Below are 21,355 nucleotides of genomic sequence, written 5' to 3' on the forward strand. Positions count from 1 at the left end.
TGATGTGTACTCTTCCATAATTTTAATAATCTTTTAGAGAAGTCCTATGACAATTATACTAACAAGTTTCTTTAAACAACCCCACCACCACCACCCCTATGTTCTGCTTGTCCATATTCCCCTCACCCTTTCCTCTGCTATTATTACCGGCATTTCTGCTTGTACTTGAAAGTAAAAAGCAGTTCCAGATTACAGCAAACTCAATGGCCCTGCTCCATAGCCTGGCCCCTTGTTGAAATAAAAAAGGGGAGAAGCATGAAGAACCATCATGGCTTGAGATCAGGCACTACCAGAAACCCAGACTGAGTTTTAGAAACAGGCTCTTGTACATGTTCCTAGCAGATAAATCTTCACTGGCTTGGAGAACAGGAAGGACTATTTTACAAACACCACTGTGTTTGAATTTCTAGAGGCTACCCAGGCCAAGAAGACATCCCTAAGAGAGAAAAAGACACACAAACTTAGAATTGCAGCTTAGATAGATTCTTTTTTAACTATCTTCTTTTTTCTTTCATTTTTTTAAAATTAAAGTTTATTGGGGTGACAGTTGTTAGTAAAGTTACATAAATTTCAGGTATACAATTCTGTATTTTTTTAAACTATCTTAAAGAAGTTCCCAGTTAATTTCTTGTAGCATCAAGGTCAGATGGTATCACCCAGTAGGAATATTAGGGCAATGGGCCTAAAAGTCACAAGTATAGGCGATCCTAGTTTACTGGAGAGGATTTGGGATAGAAAATACCAATGTTTCGTTTCATGGATGTAGGTAAATCTCAGGAAAACTTGAGGAGATGGGCAAAATCTTCAGGACCTCTCCCCCACTCTTCCCACTCCTGCCATACTTCGCACCTTACCGTGCTACTTACCACTTACCCATTTCTCCTCAAATTCTAATTCCCTAAATGGTCTGATTTGCACTAAGGAGATAAGCTAATCTTCCTAGTCACTAACTGCTTAATGCATTACCATACACTTAAAGAGCATACATAAAGGTAATGTACCTGAAAAGTGGGAACTGCTAATTTTGTCATCTTTGTCTATGTGACAAATGTAAGCTCTTTTTAAGCTGGAGAACTTTTCTATAATAGCCTCTATAATCAGACATATATATAGCAACCTACTCTACCTAAGATCAGGTAACACTGATATGCTCAGGGTTATCACGTTTTCCAACAATGAATTTAGCAATACTTACATTATGAGGAGAGAAACTAACTCACCTGCAGTGCTTCACCACACACTCATTGCTGCAGTACTCACTGTCCCAGTCCTTACTCACAACCGGAGGGTTCTCACAACCAGACCTCACACATCGTGGCTGCGGGGAGAGTGTCACAGGAGATCCGCTTACCAATTCAACATCCATTTGAGAAGGAGACTCAACCTATGAGAGGAAGAGAGCACCAAAGATGGATTAGGTTTGCTACCTACTAGCCAGGCACTAGTCAAGTCTGGGACCCAATCAAGGAACAGGTGTTAAAATCCCTCACACATGGCGGTAACGTTCCAAAAGGTGAATTCTTGGTCTCCACCTCTACATGTGGCTTTAGAACTTTGCCAAACAGACTGACAAGATTCTTCCCATCGGGGGAATGCTGGCCATATGCCCCTATAGTTGACCCTTTAACAAGTCAGGTTTGAACTGCGCTGGTCCTCATGTGTATACAGATTTACTGTGCAGTTCAAAGGTGAACTGAATTTTCAATCCACAGCTGGGAATCTGTGTAAGTGGAGGGCCGACTACCGTGTTTCCCCGAAAATAAGACCTAGCCAGACCATCAGCTCTAATGCGTCTTTTGGAGCAAAAATTAACATAAGACCTGGTGTTATTTTAATATAAGACTGGGTCATTATAATAATGATATGATATGATACGATATGATATGATATAATATAAGGTCTTGTATTCTTGCTCCAAAAGATGCATTAGAGCTGATGGTCAGGCTAGGTCTTATTTTCGGGGAAACACGGTAGTAGTTTTACACGTGCACAGTGCACGGTGGGTCACTGCACTCTTTAATCTTACTCATCACTGACTATTCTACATTTGAATGACATTCTCTTTAAATATCAAAAGAATGTGAGTAGAGGTTGGGTCACCTCAACTAAGATCATAGGGCTAAGAGAAGACAAAATGTGCCATTAGCAAAAGGAAAAAACAACTTGGAGATTCAGTTTCTTCCTGACGGGTATTATTTCCTTTACTTTAAAATCATTGCTTCAATTGTGATACTAGTCTCAACAGACCCATATTTTAAAATGACTACTGGTTATGTACAAGTTAAAACTAGGGTAAATTGGCATCTGTTTATATCACTTTGGATTCACTGATATGAACCAATTGAATTTTCTAGCTATATCCCCTATCCATCCCCCACTTATAAAAACATCAAGCCAAGCAGTCCAGACATAGGAGAAATGGAAGGACTTGCATCCAAAGCTTAGGATCCTTGGGTAAGTACCACCAAAAAATAACTCTGGGCCGAGGTTGTACCTCTAGTCGAACTACAGTACTCTGCTTAGTTAAGGAGCAGTCTAGGACAGGAGGCCCTTTTAATGCTTCTCACCAAGAACACTACATAGTATCATGGGTGGGACAGTCACAGTCAAGAAGCAACCCCCCTTTTATTGGATCAACCAAAAATGCTCTTACACATTTCCACTGGTCTAAAGACTTGAAAACAGGCTCACCTCAGGAACGACATCTGTGATCATCTCACAGATTGTCTCAGGAGAGGTTTCCTCTACTGTATGGGCCTCAGGGCTGTTGTTCATGGGCCGCTCAGGACTACTTTCCACAGCTGGTGGGACTAAGGTAGTCTGCATTTTCAGAGTGGGTCCAGGCACAATCTTGATCTGCAGAGGAGGTGGCTGTTGCTGTAAATTGATTCGAGCTTTCTGAGGTGGAGGCTGTTGCATGGCCTGGAGTGGGGGAGGCTGCTGCAGAATGGTCACTTGCTGCTGAGTGGGGGGCTGAGGCATCTGTTGCAATGGAGGGGGTTGTAGCCGGGGTGGAGGCAGTTGCATAGAAGCAGCAGCTGCTGCCGCTGCCTGCAACACTGACCGAGTGACAATCTGGGCTTGTTGACTGGGCTGGATAGTAGCTGTGCTGGTTTGGCCTAATTGGATCCCCCGGGAGGTCACCACTGTGGCTGGGATAACGGTAACCATCCCTCCTTGAGACATGGTGATAGATGAGGGCAACATCTGTTTGGTAATAATCAACTTGGTGATATTAGGCTGACCCCCAGCCCCAGAAGATGCCTGGTTTGCCACATAGGATGAAAGAGTAGAGTTAACAACAATGGAAGGGGACAGGGCAGGGGGCTCTGTTGAAGCTGGTGCTGGAGACGCTGGGTCAACGGTAGCCACAGCAGGTGGAGAAGGCGTCTGTGATGGCGGCACTGGATCCAACTCCACTGTTTCCACAGTGGCCTAAAGAACAACAACAAAATGTCATTGGGAAATTTACTGTCTTCCCCAGGACACAGTTACTCTAATCACCTCCCAAAATTTACATCACCGATTTTTTTGTTTTTTGAGATACATCACAGATTTTAAAAAAAAGAAAAAAGAAAGGAAAAGAGCAGGTGTTAGCCTATAGGTGTTACCCTGGCTAAAGTAAAAATGGGATAAATGCAGAAAGACTGTTTGGCAAGATTTATGATGGAAACAATGGTAAACCATGTTACATACTTTTAAGCTTTTACACAGTATTAATAGGTTCCACAGGTTTTTGGTAGTAGCCTTATAACTGCTAATAAACAGCTCAAAAATTTTTTTTATTGGTTTAAATAAATATCCCCCCACCCTAACCCTCTTACCTGGCACTCTTGATTGTCTTTATATGCAGCCAGAGCTTTCAGATACTCTTTCTTGGCAGCCTCAGTTTTCCTCTTATACACCTGCAGGAAAGACAGTTTTAAAAGCCCATATTCCTAGAAAAGACTGATAATTCTATTCATCTCAATCTAAATATTGACAACTCCTTTTAGTAAATACACTTCTGAAAGCTAGTAATCAAGACAGTCTCCATGGCAAACTTTCCAGTGACCATGCCATCTGAAAGCCAGCCAATCAACAGGAGTCGTGGTGGAATAACTCCTCTTCCAAAGCTAGCACCAGCCAGTGCCCACTTCTATTACCAAAACAAATCCTGACCCAAATCCTACCAAAACTATATGAGCAGTCTGCTTAGCCTGGGATTGTGTATAACCAGTGTACTCTCCCTTAAGGAATGTGTTAAATTCTTTGCAATGATAGCTGCAAGATTTTTCCCATCTTTCATGCCTCTTCCATTAAAAGCTGAAACCTATTTCCCCTTCCTTTGAATCTGAGTTAAGTCTATGAATTATTTTGACCATTAAAATGTGAAGTGACACAAAGAGACAATGGGACATCTTTTGTTCTGTTGGAACATTGCTATATGTCTGCCATACTGTAAAGAAGACAGTCTAGTCTATTTGGAAGATGAGAGGCCATGTGAAGGAGAACCAAGGCATCTCAGCCAACAAGTAGCACCAACTGCAAGACATGGGAACAAGGTCACCTTGGCCAGCCATACCAGCTTGTCATTTGACTACAACCACAGGAATGAGCCCAGGCAAGAACACCAGGAATACCACCCAACCAATTTACAGAATCATGAGAAGTAATACATTGCCATTGTTTTAAGCCATTAAATTTGTGGTGCTTTGTTAAGTAGCAATAGAAAACTGATACATGTTATCTATAATGTATCTTTTTCTTTCAAGTATTAAGTAGTAGACTCACTGAGAGTCTACAGTAATGATAATTATAGCCATCTTCAATTTCAATTGTATCTTTTTATTTCTTTGAAATCCAGATTAAATTCAGGGAGATTAACAATGGTTTTCAAGTTTAAAGTAAACCAATGAGAAAATCCTAAACTAAATTCTAAATCCAAACTTGATAGTGGACTTTAGAGTTAGCCACAGCATGCAACCTACCAAGGAATAGCCTAATTTTACAGTGGAAAAAAACAAAGCTTAGAAAAGTTAGATTCAGTGTTTTCACAATAATCACTGATTAATAATTTTTATATGGGTATTCTGGGCTTTGTATGGCTGCAGCTTCTAAGACAAAGGATAATCCATTAATGCCATTAACAAAGAGCAGGTATTAAATAAGACAGTAAGAAAGTTAAAAGAAAACTTAGTTTTTATTCCCTTAAAAACTTTTAGAACATTCACTATCTACTAGTTCCTCATTATATGCTCACCTGTTTTTGCTCCTCTCCAAGACTATCCCACATGGAGGCCACAATTTTTGAAACTTCCCCAAAAGTGGCATTGGGATTCTGTCCCTTGATGGCAGCCTGTGTATCACGGAAGAATAAAGCATATGCTGAAACTGGTTTCTGAGGCTCATTAGGATCTTTCTTTTTTCTCTTCTTTGGGGTCTTCTGCTTTTTCCCTGCTTCTACCACAACTGTCTTCTGGCTGGGAAGTTGCTGCAGGGAAGAAAAGAGAATTATAAGAAGGAAGAGCGGAAGTATCACATCTAGAGAACTGTAAGAAAAGGACTTTTATTTGGGGGAAATGATCTAGCCACATGGATGGAATTTTTAGAAGTGCTAAAAATAGAGGCAATAGGATTAAGACATTAGTAAACTATGTGAAAACCAGTAAGATGGAGACTGGGAGGAGCATTATAAACTGTAAATTGAGAGGCAGGACCCTATACCCAAAAAAGAGCAGAGGAGATGATAGGGCAGGAGTGAAGATAGAGTAGCATTGTATGCCAAGAATTTTATCCCAGAATATCATGGCAAATTTGATTTTTGGCAGGGAATGCCTCACCCTCCGGAAATCCTCAACACCATCCTCATGAAGTGAACTAGTAGGTGAAGGGGTGGTTGAAAGACGATCCTCAGGTGATTGGGCAGGTGGCAGGATGGTGCCACCCCCTAAGCTCAAACCAAGTTGAGAAGTCAGTTCTGACTGATCAATGGTGGTCAACTGGCTATGCCCCATCAAGCCAGATGTCATGTCTGTCATTGGTACATCAATTGTAACAGGTGGGTTGGCGCTATACTGAGTTCCTATGGAATGGTCCAAGTCCTGAGAGAAGCAGAAGGACTAATTAAACACTAAATATGAAAAACACCACTCTTCCCCCCCACCCTGACTTCAGGACAGTTTATAAATCTCCTGCTCACCCACACTGTATCATCGTTTAAACTCTAAACATCAAATAATTTGTCTACATATAAAACATATTAAGCTTTTAAATAAAGTATAGAAATTCGTCAAGTCACTTCTTGTACTCAAAGGCCTATTCCAAAATAACTAAAAATAACCATGGAAGTCTTAATTTTGGACAAGTTCATTTAAAGAGCAAATAAATTATTCAGTAATTTGGAGGTAGTGATGATACACAGGGTGACGAAAACCTTCCTCCTTGTACCCTCCTAAAATAATGGCTTTTAAAGTTACAATACACAGGCAAACAGTAAATAAGGCTAATGGTAGGGATGTTTGGTGTCAAATATAATGTATGGAGATGTGCTACTGATGAGATGTGCTGGAAGCCCAATACACTGATCCGTATAACTCATACTAATTCACAGTCAATACGTTTGGTTGAGAACGTGTCTGAATAAATCAATGTGCCAGCTCTCACTCTCATATTTGAATATGGATGTGAAGGCCATATTAGAAGGGGGGAAAAAAACCTTTTCCAAAAATCACAATAAATCACTTTTCATTTCAGAGTTAACATTAGACATTTTATAATTTTAAACCATTTTTAAAGTACAATTGATTCAGATGATAAATTTCATTCATTCAGAAGAAATTAAGTCTTTGTTGATGAGCCTTTGGCCACAAGAATGAGGAACAAGTAATACCCACATGGCGCAGGGAAGGAAGAGAGAGTCACTTTTGTCCCCCTAACACCATGCCAATAAGCTTGGGTAAGCCTGAAAATGTTTTGCCCCTTACCATGGTCAAGCCCCCACTCAGGAGCCCCCCGCCCTGCTCCATCAAGCCATGGGTCATGCCCACAGGCATGTCCAATGTCTGGACCCCATATTGGGCTGAAAAACTGCCATCCTGAGAGGACGAAGGGTCTGCCAGGTCATCAAAGTGGCCAACCACATCTGAGACAGCCAGTGAAGGATCAGAATCCAAGGAGATAGGCGGGATTTCAAATTCTTCATCACCCAAGCTTGGTGTATGGAATGTCTATAGAGGGGGAAAAGGAAAAAGAATTAGAGGAAAAAGGAGGAATTGCATACTGCTAAATGAACAACATGGCTAGGTAATGGAGATTCTCAGTGTACCTCTTTCCAGCTTGGATGCTATTTTTGTTATCAATTTCTTAGGACCTATTTAATTTTACAAACAAGACTCTCTTCTTCATACCCTTTGTCATATGGCACATATAAGGATGCCAACATTATCACAGTTTTTAATTTTTGTATCCTTTTTCTATATCATCTTGGTTGTCTTAAACTATTATGCCTGTTCTAATGAACGATTCTTTCAGCACCATTAGTAAGGACCCAGATTTTATAACCTGTTTAGCTATGATACTTAAAATCTCTCTAAAGATTCTGATAGCAGTTATTTCATGACTACTACATCTGAGCTGTTAAACCACAGCAATTCATTGTCAACCAGACAATACTTTGTTGTTTTAAGTTCCTTTGAAGCAGATCCTAAAAGGTAATGTCATCAGAACCTTATCCCCCTCTAAAATGTACGCACTTATTTCCTACCTCTTTTCCATTTTAGAAATTACGATGTTAACAACAAATAAGATTCCCATTTGTACAGGATTTTCGGAAAACCCAACAATGCCAAGATAAGGATAATAGGGAAGAGAAAAACCTTCATAATAGGTACAGCCAAAAGTCAAACTGGTTTTCTAACAGTTCCTGAGCACATTTCTAGTCTTGCTCTGACCCAGCCTTTCTGCAAGTGAGGAAGAAAAAGATTACTCCAGCTGGCTAAAGACTCAACCACTTCCTCTCAATCCAACTACAATAATAATATATTCATTCTTTTTCTGAATGGGGCCACCATTCACGGAGCTAACAGACCAATGTCTGACATAAAGATAAAATGCTATGGTTCCTTTTTGACACTAAAAAACTACAATGGCAACTGAAGCAACAGAGTATTATAAATAATAGCAAGAGACATTGTTGTCAGAGATGTGGGTTCAAGTCCCAGTTCTGCCATTTACAATATGACCTTGAATGAGCTTTCCTCATCTATAAAATGGGAATTGTAAAGGTAATCTTGTATTTTTCTTATGAGGATTAATGGGATTTAGTACACAATGCTTATTACATTGCCTGATATATATAAGTTTAATAACAGTTATTAACCATTGTTATTAATGATAATATTAATATCCTAATTATTATTAACTTTCCACCTGTCCCAACCAATTATAGGTACTTGAAATTTTAGAAACTTTCAATTCTATCAATCTGTCACATGGCATAGTAAATATCAAGTGATTCGATCAAATTCAATAGGCACCCACATTCTTTTTTCATGATTAAATAATATGTCCTAAGAGTTCCTTGAGGTCTTTCTAGACCCAGGAAGGGTCTCACTAATATCATTTTTATTTCAATGAAGATATTGCTAAAAAGAATATTTCCAGTTAATAGAAAGTAAGGGGGGGATAAAGTACATCTGTGAAATGCCCAATCTCTGAATCACATTTGCAAACAGAAATGTTTCCTAGAATACAAAAGGATATATATATATATATATATATATATATATATATATATATATATATATATATAGCTTCATTTCTACATTTTTCTCCTCTAGAGAAGGATCCTTCTGTTTTACTTAGCATGGTAAAAATTTGGTAGTTGTCTGGGCTCTAACATGACAGTAGCATAAGGAACATAGGAGCAGGCAGTTCTTGATGGGAAAAACTAAAACTCTCCCAATGAGCTGAACTTTTCTCAGCACACAATTCATCATTTTTACTATTGTGTGGAAGTTCTGAACTTCAGATCCATGACTCTGAAATTTCAATTTAGTTTCAGGTGAGCATTTTTCAGGAAGGGGGTACAACAATTTTTTTTAACCAAATTCTCATGCAAACAAACAAAAATGCTACAGGGACAGAAAAAAGGATCAGGGAAAACATTTATTGTAACAGATTCATAGTTATGTAATAGTGGTTTTCAATTCTTTTAAAAGATACAGGTTGATTGGGCAAAGCAAAAGGTGCCTATCCTTTTCTGTGTATCACAACAAATAAAAAAGCAACTCTGCTGAGATGTGAAAATGATACTATTTGTTAATTAGATCTGAAAAAGAATAAAAATTCATATCCAAAACAAAAGACCAGTGTTCTACAAAGGACTACCCCTCACAAACCATCTGCAGTGCTCTCATTGACTAAACTGAAAAGACGAGACATGCAGAGATTCCATTGTATGGAATCAACAAGGCATTCTTTCTGTGCACCACCCCCTGGAAACAGCTTTGTTATTCAGTATCCATGGCTTTAATGGTATTTTTGGGGGCAGATATTAGTTTATTTGTTTGTTTCTTCCTTAAAGAAGAGTAAAATAATGACAATGATTAATTTGTTGCGGCATTCGGATATGTTTTCCTGTGGCTTGCACTATCAATAACAAAGATGTTTTGTATGTCATACTATGTAACATTTTGTAATAAATTTTTTATATCATCAATGTCGTTAGGTTCTAATTTATCTATACTTAAATCTAATTGATACCACTTAATATGCTTTGAGTATTTTTTGCTAAAATTCAATATAATGATAAATTTATCACCATGTAACAAAGGTTTAAAATAAAATAAAAATGTCATTTATGTACAAAGCAGCTCAAAATGTTATTAAATGCATAAAATAGTCAAAATATCAACTTTCTATTTTTTGTGGATTTTTGACATATTTTGGAAAAAAAACAAAATCAACGCAGTGAAAGAGTTAATACAGAAGGGCAAAGCACATGCTAGAATAAACAGAGACTGATTCTAAATCTCGTTTAATATCACAAATGATCTGTAGGATTATCGGAAGTTATTTTATTTTAGCACATCTACTACTAGATCATACCCTAGACTGTCAAATATAAAACAAAACTGTAGCAAATATTAAAGTAAAAAGATGATGTGGACACAGAAGAACATAGGAACATGATGCAGCTACCGTCTCACTCAGCTTTCTTTTCCTTCTCTGCTAAATTCCTGGGCCTTTTCAGGGGAGGAAGCAATTCGGGAATTACAGTTTATAAACAAAGGTGCTTACATATTGAGAGAACCAAAAAATAAAAAATTCGGGCCGGCCCGGTGGCTCAGGCAGTTAGAGTTCCGTGCTCCTAACTCCGAAGGCTGCCGGTTCGATTCCCACATGGGCCAGTGGGCTCTCAACCACAAGGTTGTCAGTTCAACTCCTGGAGTCCCGCAAGGGATGGTGGGCTGCGCCCCCTGCAACTAACATTGAACACGGCACCTCGAACTGAGCTGCCGCTGAGCTCCCGGATGGCTCAGTTGGTTGGAGCGCATCCTCTGAACCACAAGGTTGCCGGTTCAATTCCCGCAAAGGATGGTGGGCTGTGCCCTCTGCAACTAGAAACGGCAACTGGACCTGGAGCTGAGCTGCGGCCTCCACAACTAAGACTGAAAGGACAACAACTTGAAGCTGAACGGCACCCTCTACAACTAAGATTGAAAGGAGAACAATTTGACTTGGAAAAAAGGGCCTGGAAGTACACACTGTTCCCCAATAAAGTCCTGCTCCCCTTCCCCAATAAAATCTAAAATAAATAAATAAAATGAAAAAAATTAAAAAATTATATTTCCCTCCTATTTCACACTGCCCCATATCAAAACACACATTCCAGTACTTCTTTAAATAGTTTCTTGTGTAGATTATTCATTTTAAAATTTGTTCTAATCTGACACCTATTTATTTACCAGTACACTGGTATTGTGGGTTATTAAAATAATTGCTCTTGGGGCAGCCAGATGGCTCAGTTGGTTAGAGCACGAGCTCTGAACAACAGTGTTGCTGGTTCGATTCCCACATGGGCCAGTGAGCTGCGCCCTCCACAGTTAGATTGAAGACAATGAGCTGTCGCTGAGCTTCCAGAGGGATGGCCGGATGGCTCAGCTCGTTAGAGCTCGAGCTCTCAACAATAAGGTTACCGGTTCAATTCCCGCATGGGATGGTGGGCTGCGCCCCCTGCAACTAAAGATTGAAAACAGCAACTGGACTTGGAGCTGAGCTGCGCCCTCTACAACTAGATTGACAGACGATGACTTGAAACTGATGGGCCCTGGAGAAACACACTGTTCCCCAATATTCCCCAATAAAATAATAATAATAATTGCTCCTAAAGACTGTTATAATAGTGAAATTTTTAGTAATTCAGCCTGAAATCATTACCTGCTTCTAATGATATAAATACTTTTTCTACTTAGGGATAAGTGTATTTATGACATTATTTCCCCAAAGTGCTCAAAGCACAGTATCATTATATAAAAGTCAAGATGAATGAAACAGAAAGATTAAACTCCCTTCAAATTATACAGCTTTCCTATTTCAAGCAATGCTGTAACAAATGCTAAGCCTGCCTCTCTGGACACCTACACTTTAAAAATTATTATTCCTTATTTTATTGAGGTATAACTTACATATACAAATTTTAAGTGTATAGCTCAATGAATTTTTAACATACGTAAACATCCAATTAATTACAACCCAGATCAAAGGTACAGGATATTTGCATCACTCTAAAAGACTTTTCTCCTACTCCTTTCCAGTCAATACTCCTTCCCTTCTGGAACAGATACCTCTATTTTAATTTCTATCACCATAGTTTAGCATTGTATATTCTTTTTTTTAAGGTCTTTAAAAAAATATTAGTTTCAGGTGTACAAAACAACATACTTGTAGTGATTAGACATTTACACCCCTCACAAAGTGATAATCCCCTAAGTCTACTACCCCTCTGACATCGTACATAGCTGTTACAGTACCATTGACTATATTTCCTATGCTGTACTTTACATATCGTAACTATATATTTTTTAAAATTATAGTTGACATTCAATATTATTTTATATTAGATTCAGGTATACAGCGTAGTAGACATTGATGATTTATGAAGTGATCCCCCTGATAAGTCTAGTACCCATTTGACACTCTAGTTTTTGTAATACTACTGACTATATTCCCCATATTGTATTTCACATCCCATGACTATTTTGTATCTACCAATTTGTACTTCCTATCCCTTCACCTTTCACATACCCCCCACCCCGCTCCTATCTACCAACCATCAGTTTGTTCTATCTCTGAGTCTATTTCTGTTTCAGTTGGTCGTTTATTCTGTTCTTTAGATTCCACTTATGAGATCATATGGTATTTGTTTTTCTTTGTGACTTATTTCACTTAGCATAATACTCTCTAGGTCCATCCATGTTATTGCAAATGGTAAGATTTCATTCTTTTTTATGACAGAGTAAGACTCCATTGTATAAATGTACCACAATTTCTTTATCCACTCAACTATTGATGGACATTTCGGTTGTTTCCTCATCTTGGCTATTGTGAGTAGTGTGCAGTAAACATAGGGGTGCATATATCATTTCAAATTAGTGTTTTGCATTTCCTGGATAAATACCCAGGAGGGAAATGCTGGGTCATAAGGTAGTTCTATTTTTAATTTTTATGAGGAAACTCCATAGTATTTTGCGTAGTGGCTGCACCAATTTTCAATCCCACCAATGGTGCACAAGGGTTCCCTTTTCTCTACATCCTCGCCAACACTTGTTTGTTTAGTGCTGTATATATATATTTTTAATTTTTATTATTTTTTTTAAATTGGGGAACAGTGTGTTTTCCCAGGGCCCATCAGCTCCAAGTCAAGTTGTTGTCCTTCAATCTAGTTGTGGAGGGCGCAGCTCAGCTCCAAGTCCAGTCACTGTTTTCAATCTTAATTGCAGGGGGCGCAGCCCACCATCCCGCTAATGCTCTAACCAACTGAGCCATCTGGTCGCCCCCTGGTGTTGCATATTCCTCATCTTCACTAAAAAATGAACTCACATAGTGTCTACTTTTATGTCTGGCTTCTGTTATTCAACAATATATTTTTGAGATCACACAAGTTGCACTTATTAGTAGTTCATTCTTTTTTATTGCTGTGTAGTATTCCTAGATATCTGGGTTGTTTCCAGTGTTTGGCTACTATGAATAAAGTTGCTGTGAATATACATATTTTTGGTGAATATATACATTCATTATATTTACATATGTGTGTGTGTATACATATGTGTGTGTGTGTATATATATTTGTGTATATACATATGTATATGTATATGTATATATATATATATATATATATATATATATATATACATACATACATACACACACATATATATATGTCAAGGAGTGGAATTACTGGGTCACAGGGTAGATATGTTTATCTTTTTCCTTTTTATAAGGAGGGCGCAGCTCACAGTGGCCCATGCAGGGATCAAACCGGTAACCTTGGTGTTATTAGCACCACGCTCTAACCAACTGAGCTAACCAGCTACCCCTAGATATATTTATCTTTAGTAAATACTGCCAGTTTTCAAAAGTGGTTGAAATCAATTTACACTCTCACCAGCAATGATTAAGACTTGTCCAACATCCTTTTCAACTCTTGGGATTGTCAGTATTTTTAATTTTAACCATTCTGGTGGCTGTGCAATGGTATCTCATTATGATTTTATTTCCCTGGTAAGTGATAACACTTTTTCATATGCGTAATGGCAATCTGGATAACCTCTTTTATGAAGTACATGTTTTGTCCTTACTAAGACTTATCAGGGTGATCACTTCATAAGTTATATAAATGTGTAAGCACTATGTTGTACACCTGAAACATGTATTATATGTAGTTCTAACTGAAAAAAGAAAAACTCTAGTGATGACAAAAAAAAGGTAATAAGAAACAGAGATTGTATTTGAACAGAGGTCTTTCCATCACTGTGCACTGCCTCCCATCATGACATTGCAAAGAATTCAGCACTTAGAAAGTATTCAATAAATAAATCCCTAACATTAACAAAAAAAAATTTCTCGTGCCCATTTTTAAATTGGATCCTTTCTTTTATTGTGCAGAACTATTTGATATATTCTGAATATAAGTTAGATACATGTATTAAACTATCTTCTTGCAATCTGTGGAGTGCCTATTTAATTTCTTAATGATATCTTTCGATGAAAAGAAGCTACTAATTTCAAAGAAATCCCATTTTTCAATTTTTTTAAGATCAATACTTTTGTGGACATCTTTTTCTTGCAAAAAAACTCTAAAAATCACTCTTCTTCTAAAAGAAAAATTTTTAAATATTACCTTTACCTCATTCTATGAGGCTCACAGTAAGACCAGATACAACAAAAACCACAAACCAATTAAAGGTTAAAAAACACACACAAAAAAACGGGAAGAGATGGTGAAGAAATTGTAATGAGGAAACTGTTAACAATGACAGAGTTCTAGGCTAAAGGAAGCCACTAAAATTTAGTTATGAGCTTGGCAAAATAGCTTTGTTTTTTAAAATTGCTCAAAGTCATAAAAGCAAAAACAAAGGATATATTCAAACCTGGAAAATTTCTTGATGAGGCCAATGTGGAATTTACAAACACTCTAAATAAAGAATTTAAATTCTGGAGACCTGATTTAGAAGAAATTGGCAATGATGGACTTTTCATGTGAATATGGCCAATGTGAGATTTACAATACTCCTAATAATGAAATTAAACCATGGAGATATCACTCAGAAGACACTGGCAATGAGACTATAGAGCATCAGACAGATTTTAGTTTTATATTGTTTCTAAATTTGCTGCTCATTTGATTCACACTTTCCTCTGCTTAAATAATAATAGCAATAAAGAAGTTAAAAACTAGCAATTGCCCCATGTCGATTTAATTCTCATCCATGAAAACGTTAGGATTTATTACAGGATAAGCCCATTCAACAGCAATTGAGAATTCTTGGTACCAAAAAAAAAAATGAAAAAAAAATACTGATGCAAAGGGTTCACACCACTTTTGGGAAAAAAAATTAAAGTCCTCAAAAGACAGTAGAAAGCTCAAGATTTCAGAATTTCTCAAAGAACAGGAAATTTATTCTTGTCTATTCCATCTTTGCCTTGCCTAAGTAAATGACACATATCTATATTGTGACAATTATTTCAACCAAAGCTTTTCCACAAATATTGAAGGACCTCACCATAATCATCACTTCTACTTCACAACATCGTAAGAAACTATTATTACAGCTATTTGACAGCTGGGGAAACTGACATACAAAGGTGACCTAACCTCCCCACAATGAGTCACTGGCAAACAGAAACACATGTTCTACTTCCTTCATGTTTTCTGCCAACTACGTATTTCCTTTCATCCTTCACTAGCAAAACAAGCTAACACCATGTACGTTAACATAACTATTAACCTTTTTTTATCACTGAGTAGGAAATTAATATGAAACAAAGACCCTAACAAAGTTTGGTTCAAGAATGAACAATGCTCAGTTAACCCCTGCTGGGTAAACTCCTTCTCTCATCCCAATTTCTTTACCTAAAATATTCTCCTCCTTCTTCAATCCCCCAAGATTGTCGTAGTTATTTCTCCCCAACGTAGAGACAGACAATTCCACTGTCTTCAAATCCAGAATCACTGTGAAATACGCTAGCGCGTTCCCACGTCCTGCTTTTCTGATGACAGCAGCTTCCTGGGTCTACCCCTTAGTCCTCATAGGCTCTAGAAGCAGCTGCCACTTTTCTCTAAACACCAATCGCGGCCCCTGGTTCCCATCCCCCGGTCCCTGGTGCCCTCTCCTCCCCACCGCCCTCCCCCCGCCCCCAGCATCGGCACCTCGTGCTCACCTCGGCCCCTGACAGGAAGGGGTGCGAGGGCCCTGTGATCGTCAGGTAATTGTCATTTCCTCCGGGAAACTGGAAACCAAAAGAAAGCCGCGGGGATAAGTTAGGGGGAGCAGGGAGTTAGCTTGTAGCGACGGATTCTGACCCCGACATTCTGACAACACTCCCCAAATCCCGCTCTCTCCCGTCCTGTCAGCCGCGTCTCCGCCCAGCTTCCCGCCTCTGCTTCAACCCGGTCGGTCGCACTCTCTTGTCAGCCTTCTCAGCGCTCAGGTTCCTACCTCCATTTTCACACAACGGCTATCACCGTCTCAGTCCCCTCATCGCTCCCACCGCCCCCACAAGACTCGGAACTGCCGTCACTTCCGCAAGGCTATGCGTCGCTCTTCGCTGATTGGAAGGGGCGCGGTAGGGCTGTTACGAGTCAGACCCGGGGAGGCCGAGAGGACGGAGAGGCTAGCTATCGCCCCCTGGAGCTTGGTGGGATAATGGCACAAGAGTGTTACAGGCGTCCCTGGAATGGGTGTCTGGGTATTACCGTTGCTCCGACCAAAAGAGGATTTCTGGGGAGAGCAATAGAGATGTGATCTGGGCTAGAGGGGCTGGATATCGGCGGATTGAGTGGCTAGACAGGCCGGAGGTAAGTGGCTGTTAGAAGTCGGGCGGACCCGGAATCCAGAGGAAACGGGAACATGACTTATGCTTATCTCTTCAAGTACATAATCATCGGGGACACAGGTACACAGCGGGCGACTGCCCTCATAGCTGGGGCGGGGATTGGAAGTTCCCAAATCGGGTCGTGGGGGCGGGGCTCAGTGGGCTGGGCGATTAGGTGAAGAGGGGGCGGGGGCAGGGCGGCCGGGGGCGGGGCTCGGGGCTCCCCTTCCCCAGTCCCAGACACCCCGACTCCGGCCGGCTCCGGGGCGGCGTGACTCCTTGAGCGTGCGTCCTCCTCTTTAAGGTGTGGGGAAGTCATGTCTCCTCCTGCAGTTTACAGACAAGCGGTTCCAGCCTGTTCACGACCTCACAATAGGTAAGTGCATCTACCTGTGCCTGAACAGATAATGAAACATGACTAGCTAAAGTGAAAAGTTAGCAGCCTTCAAGGTTAAAGTAAAAAGTTAGCTCCCCCTACTTTTAAAATAGTACGAAGTTGTGTTAAATGAAGAGTGACCAATCAAATGCTGTAAATGGGGAGTAGTGTAATGGGGAGCAAATAATTGAAAAGTAACTTTAGAGATAAGCATGAGGTATGAATAAGTTGTTTTTTTTCCAAATGCAATTTGAATATTTGGAAAATCCCACGAAAGCTAACTAATTCAAAAACTCACCTTGCTTTGCGGTAAATTAGTGGTAGCCTCGTGTGTGTGTGTGTGTGTGTGTGTGTGTGTGTGTTAAGTAATTACCAATATACAGATTTGTGTGTGTGTTGGAGAGGAAGAAGAAAATTCAAGAGTCATCCTAGACTTAAAAGGTAGCTGAAACTAATAACTTTTTTAAAAAAGCTTGATAGAGTTCCAGGAGATTCTGGAAAGTATAAACATTTCCCACATATTTGTGATAAGGCATGGCCTGATGGGGCTTTATCAACCCCTTCCCCATAATATCCATAACCTCAGCCAAAATAAAGAATGCGTACAAAACTAGCCTTCTTGCCATTGAAATAACAGTTTCTGAATAAAATCCCTAGCTCCCATTCTTACCATATTGCCATCTACAGTCCCACCTTATTGAAATCTGAAGCTACTACTGCTCCCACAGGACTTATTCAGAGTCAAATAACTAATGGTGTTAGAAAATAATTTAGAGGGTAGCATCAACAGGAAAATATTTTTTTGGAAATGAATGTTAATGGACACCCACACTGTGATAAACTAATGATACAGTGTGTAAAAAGGCAAACATTGCGCCTGCCCTTAAGAAGCTTACAGTCTTCCGGTGTAGCAGGTGGGACTGGGGGTAGATACAGTATACTGACAAGTAAATTTTTATTGCAAAAAAGGAGGAGAGGATACCACCTTTATAAGGAAAGACTGAAAACCGAAGAACGAGCAGGACTTAGCCAGGCAAAGGGGATATAGAGATGAGGGAAAAGTGATCAGGGCAGGAAACAATAACATATGCAGAAGCTTATGAATGACAGAGATCAGGTTACCTTTGGAAAACAAAGTAATTTAACACGTTTGGAGCATGAAATTTGAAGTGGAAAATGACAAAAATTAAAGCTAGAAAATAAAATAGAGACCCAAGTTTTGAGACACCTGAAGGCAATAGGAGTAAATTATAAGTTTTAAAGCTGAGGAATGATGTGATCAGATTTTCCCCAGAGTCCAATATATGCTGTTTTCTTTCTGAAGTCAATCCTTTGTACCAAAATAAACAAGGCAGTTGGATAGAAAATATGTGCAAAATGAAGGGTCTCTGAGTGCATAACTAGAGAAAGTTGCATAAAAGGAGACAGTTTTATTTTTCAATTCTTCCCCATTGAAATTCCATTCCTATTGTCCAGAAGGAAAAAAAAATAGTAACTTTTTGCATTAGCTATCACTATTCTTGATGACGCAGTCTAGAGTAGTAAGAAACATTTTTTTTTTTTTTTGTATCTTATTGACTTCAGCACCTTAGAGTTGAGGGTGATATTTTGATATATTGTATGTGGGACCACTGAATGAAGCTAGATTAGTCCTCTTTCTTACTTAGAAATCAGAATTCCTCAAGTAAAGTACTGTATAAAAAATAGGAAATAGGACAAATTGTCTGACATATGATCAAGTGTTTTTAATGCAAGTGACCTTTGATTTTTAATCTTTGTCCTGATCTTACCTTGAAAGAAGATGAATGCCAGTTAAACCAAAGTCTTTATTGAGACTGTCAGTTTCCATACTCCTGTGAGGAAGGCTATTTTCTGATGAACTCTGGGAATTATTGGAAATCTGAAATATATCATTTTTGAGAACTTATTTCTTAAATAGGCTCTTTTCTCAAAAAATCTAGAATTGCAAAAAAATATTGTTCCATATAGAGGAGTAGAGAGTGACTTTGAGAAAAATGCTAGGAAATATTTTTTAAAATTTTAGAAATTTTTTAAAAAGTTACAAAATTAAACATTACCTAATCAAATTAAGCGTTAATTAACGTTGTTAAAAATTTACTCACCTTTTCTATTTGACTTCTTAATTCATTTTATCCCCACATCTGCTTTTTGGTTACATTCTTGAAATTATCACCTAGAACACAGTTTTTAATTCTAGAAAAGAAATGAAACTTCAAGGAACAAAAAACTAATTGGCTCAAATAGTAGTAATAGGCTTAGTGGCACTGAATGCAGACAGAGGACAAGTCACTAGCACATTGAAAAATAGCATGAACTTCTCATTCAACATGGCTGTTCACGACAATCACATTTTTTCTCTTGGTCTTCACTGACAGGTGTGGAGTTTGGGGCCCGTATGGTCAACATTGATGGAAAACAAATCAAACTGCAAATCTGGGATACGGTGAGAGAGGACAAAATAATTTACTCCCTGACCAAGATCCAAATACAACACTAAAGTCTGATGGAAGGGCTATGAGGATGGAGCTAATGGTGGAGATCAGAGTAGGGGAAGAGTGAAGTGGAAGATATAGGGAAGCTTTCATTTTCCTCTGTTACAGTTACAGATATGAATGTCGTATTTTTAAATTTTTATTTTAAATTACCTAAGTAATATATGAGTTTGTTCTAGTAAAAAATAAAAACAAACAATATAAATGTATAGAGTAAAAAGTTAAATTCCCCTTTGCACACATAAACCTCTCTCCCTCCTAATCTTGGTTTCTGCGTTACCAGAGTAAACCACTATCACTGATTCAGGCTTTTTCTCTGTATTTAGATACATAAATAGAAACAAATATATGGTAGTGGTTTTGCTTTTGTTAGTTTTTAGAATTGTGGCAAAGTAGACTTAGCTTTGTGACTAAGGTATTTTTTTTTTTTTAGCTATCTTTATGTTTTGTAGACTTTCTCATGTCAGTACATACAAATCTACCTTATTTCTTTTTTCAATTTTTTAAAATTTTAAAGTCACTTTATTTTATTTCTTTTTAAATTAGTTTTAGGTGTGCAAAACAATGTAATAGTTAAATATTTACACCCTTCACAAAGTGATAACCTCCCCCAGTCTAATATCCCTCTGACATTGTTTATTGCTGTTACAATTCCATTGACTGTATTCCCTATGCTGTACTCAGCATCCTGTGACTACACACACACACACACACACACACACACACTTACTTATTTATTTATTTATTTATTTATAGTTGACATTCAATATTATTCAGCTTCAGCCTCAGGTGTACAGTGCAGTGGTCAGGCGTCTACCCAGTCCATGAAATGGTCTCCCTAATAAGAGAAGTACCCATCTGACACCATACAAAATTTTACAACATTATTGATTGTATTCCCCAAACTGTCTTTCATATCCCCATGGCAATATTGTGTCTACTAATTTGTACTTCCTAATCCCTTTACCTTCTCTCCTATCCCCACCCCCTCCCATCTAGCAACCATCAGTTTGTTTGTTTTTCCCTTATTTCTCTGAGTCCATTTCCATTTTGTTTGTTCATTTATTCTGTTCTTTAGATTCTGCATGTAAGTGAAATCATATGTTATTTGTCTTTCTCCGTCTGACTTATTTCACATAATATTCTCCAGGTCCATCCATGTCGTAGCAATTGGTAAGATTTCATTGTTGCTTATGGCCATTGTGTAAATGTACCATAGTTTCTTTATCCAGTCATCTACTGATGGGCATTTTGGTTGTTTCCATGTCTTGGCTATTGTGACTAATACTGCAATAAACATAGGGGTGCATATATTTTTTCGAATTAGTGTTTTGAATTTCTCTGGATAGATACCCAACAGTGGAATTGCTGGGTCATAAGGTAATTCCATTCTACCTCATTTTTAAAAATCACTGCATAGGAGCATAGAATGCTTGTTCCATAATTTATTTAACCATCCTCCCATTGATGGAAATTTCGGTTTCCAATTTTTCACCACTGCAAAGTTTCATTGATCATTCTTATTTATTACATCTTTATGCAAATATTTGAGGATTTCTGTGGACTGCCTGCCCAGAAATGGAAATTCTGGGTCAAGGTTATAAATATTTTAAAATTTGACAAATGTAGTACTGCCAAAATTTAGTTTGACTTAACCTAATTTTGCTTTATCCACATAAATTGTTTTCATGTGCATTATCTCAGTTTGGTTTGTACTTTTGTCTTCTTTAGGAAAAATAATGTTCAGTCTCTATTTCAAGTTTAAGGGAGGTAGCACATATTCCTACTATTCAGCTAAAATCTCTTCCTGTTTTTTATTAATTCATAGTATTTGATTCTGTTTCTTCTCAGAACTGAGAACTGAAGCCCTTATATCTACAAGCAGTTC

At 38.4% G+C, this 21,355-nt stretch overlaps 2 protein-coding genes across 4 annotated transcripts in view; one reads left to right on the forward strand and one right to left on the reverse strand.

The window, feature by feature from the left end:
• Nucleotides 1-16,340, reverse strand: TOX4 (TOX high mobility group box family member 4). Of its 2 annotated transcripts, XM_019713562.2 has the most exons (9): nucleotides 16,203-16,340; nucleotides 15,925-15,993; nucleotides 6,966-7,208; nucleotides 5,823-6,083; nucleotides 5,243-5,473; nucleotides 3,825-3,905; nucleotides 2,692-3,435; nucleotides 1,221-1,384; nucleotides 1-436 (listed from the first exon to the last, which is right to left on the reverse strand). In XM_019713562.2, exons 1-9 carry the CDS (start codon nucleotides 16,206-16,208, stop codon nucleotides 376-378), a joined length of 1,860 nt encoding a protein of 619 aa, XP_019569121.1. In that variant the 5' UTR covers nucleotides 16,209-16,340; the 3' UTR covers nucleotides 1-375. The 2 variants fall into 2 exon arrangements, with proteins under 2 accessions (XP_019569121.1, XP_074184123.1); XM_074328022.2 differs by lacking the exons at nucleotides 15,925-15,993; nucleotides 16,203-16,340 and adding an exon at nucleotides 15,617-15,766.
• RAB2B (RAB2B, member RAS oncogene family) overlaps nucleotides 16,236-21,355 on the forward strand; it is a 15,471-nt gene continuing 10,351 nt past the window's right edge. The window contains exons 1-3 of one of the 2 annotated variants that reach the window (XM_019713564.3): nucleotides 16,236-16,659; nucleotides 16,883-16,954; nucleotides 19,351-19,418. In XM_019713564.3, the coding sequence (XP_019569123.1) occupies nucleotides 16,614-16,659; nucleotides 16,883-16,954; nucleotides 19,351-19,418 (186 nt within the window). In that variant the 5' untranslated portion in view covers nucleotides 16,236-16,613. The remainder of the gene's footprint in view (nucleotides 16,660-16,882; nucleotides 16,955-19,350; nucleotides 19,419-21,355) is intronic. The other variant, XM_074328024.2, reaches the window with a different exon arrangement.

This window comes from Rhinolophus sinicus, chromosome 3 (genome assembly GCF_057876585.1).
Source record: "Rhinolophus sinicus isolate RSI-liver-muscle chromosome 3, RSI-T2T, whole genome shotgun sequence".
Classification (NCBI taxonomy): Eukaryota; Metazoa; Chordata; class Mammalia; order Chiroptera; family Rhinolophidae; genus Rhinolophus; species Rhinolophus sinicus.

Coding starts and splice junctions, on each gene's coding strand:
- TOX4 (XM_019713562.2), bottom strand. Junction 7,209..15,924: donor CCTTCCTGTCAGGGGCCGAG/GTGAGCACGAGG, acceptor CCCCCTCTATAG/ACATTCCATACACCAAGCTT. Junction 3,436..3,824: donor AAGACAATCAAGAGTGCCAG/GTAAGAGGGTTA, acceptor GTTGTTCTTTAG/GCCACTGTGGAAACAGTGGA.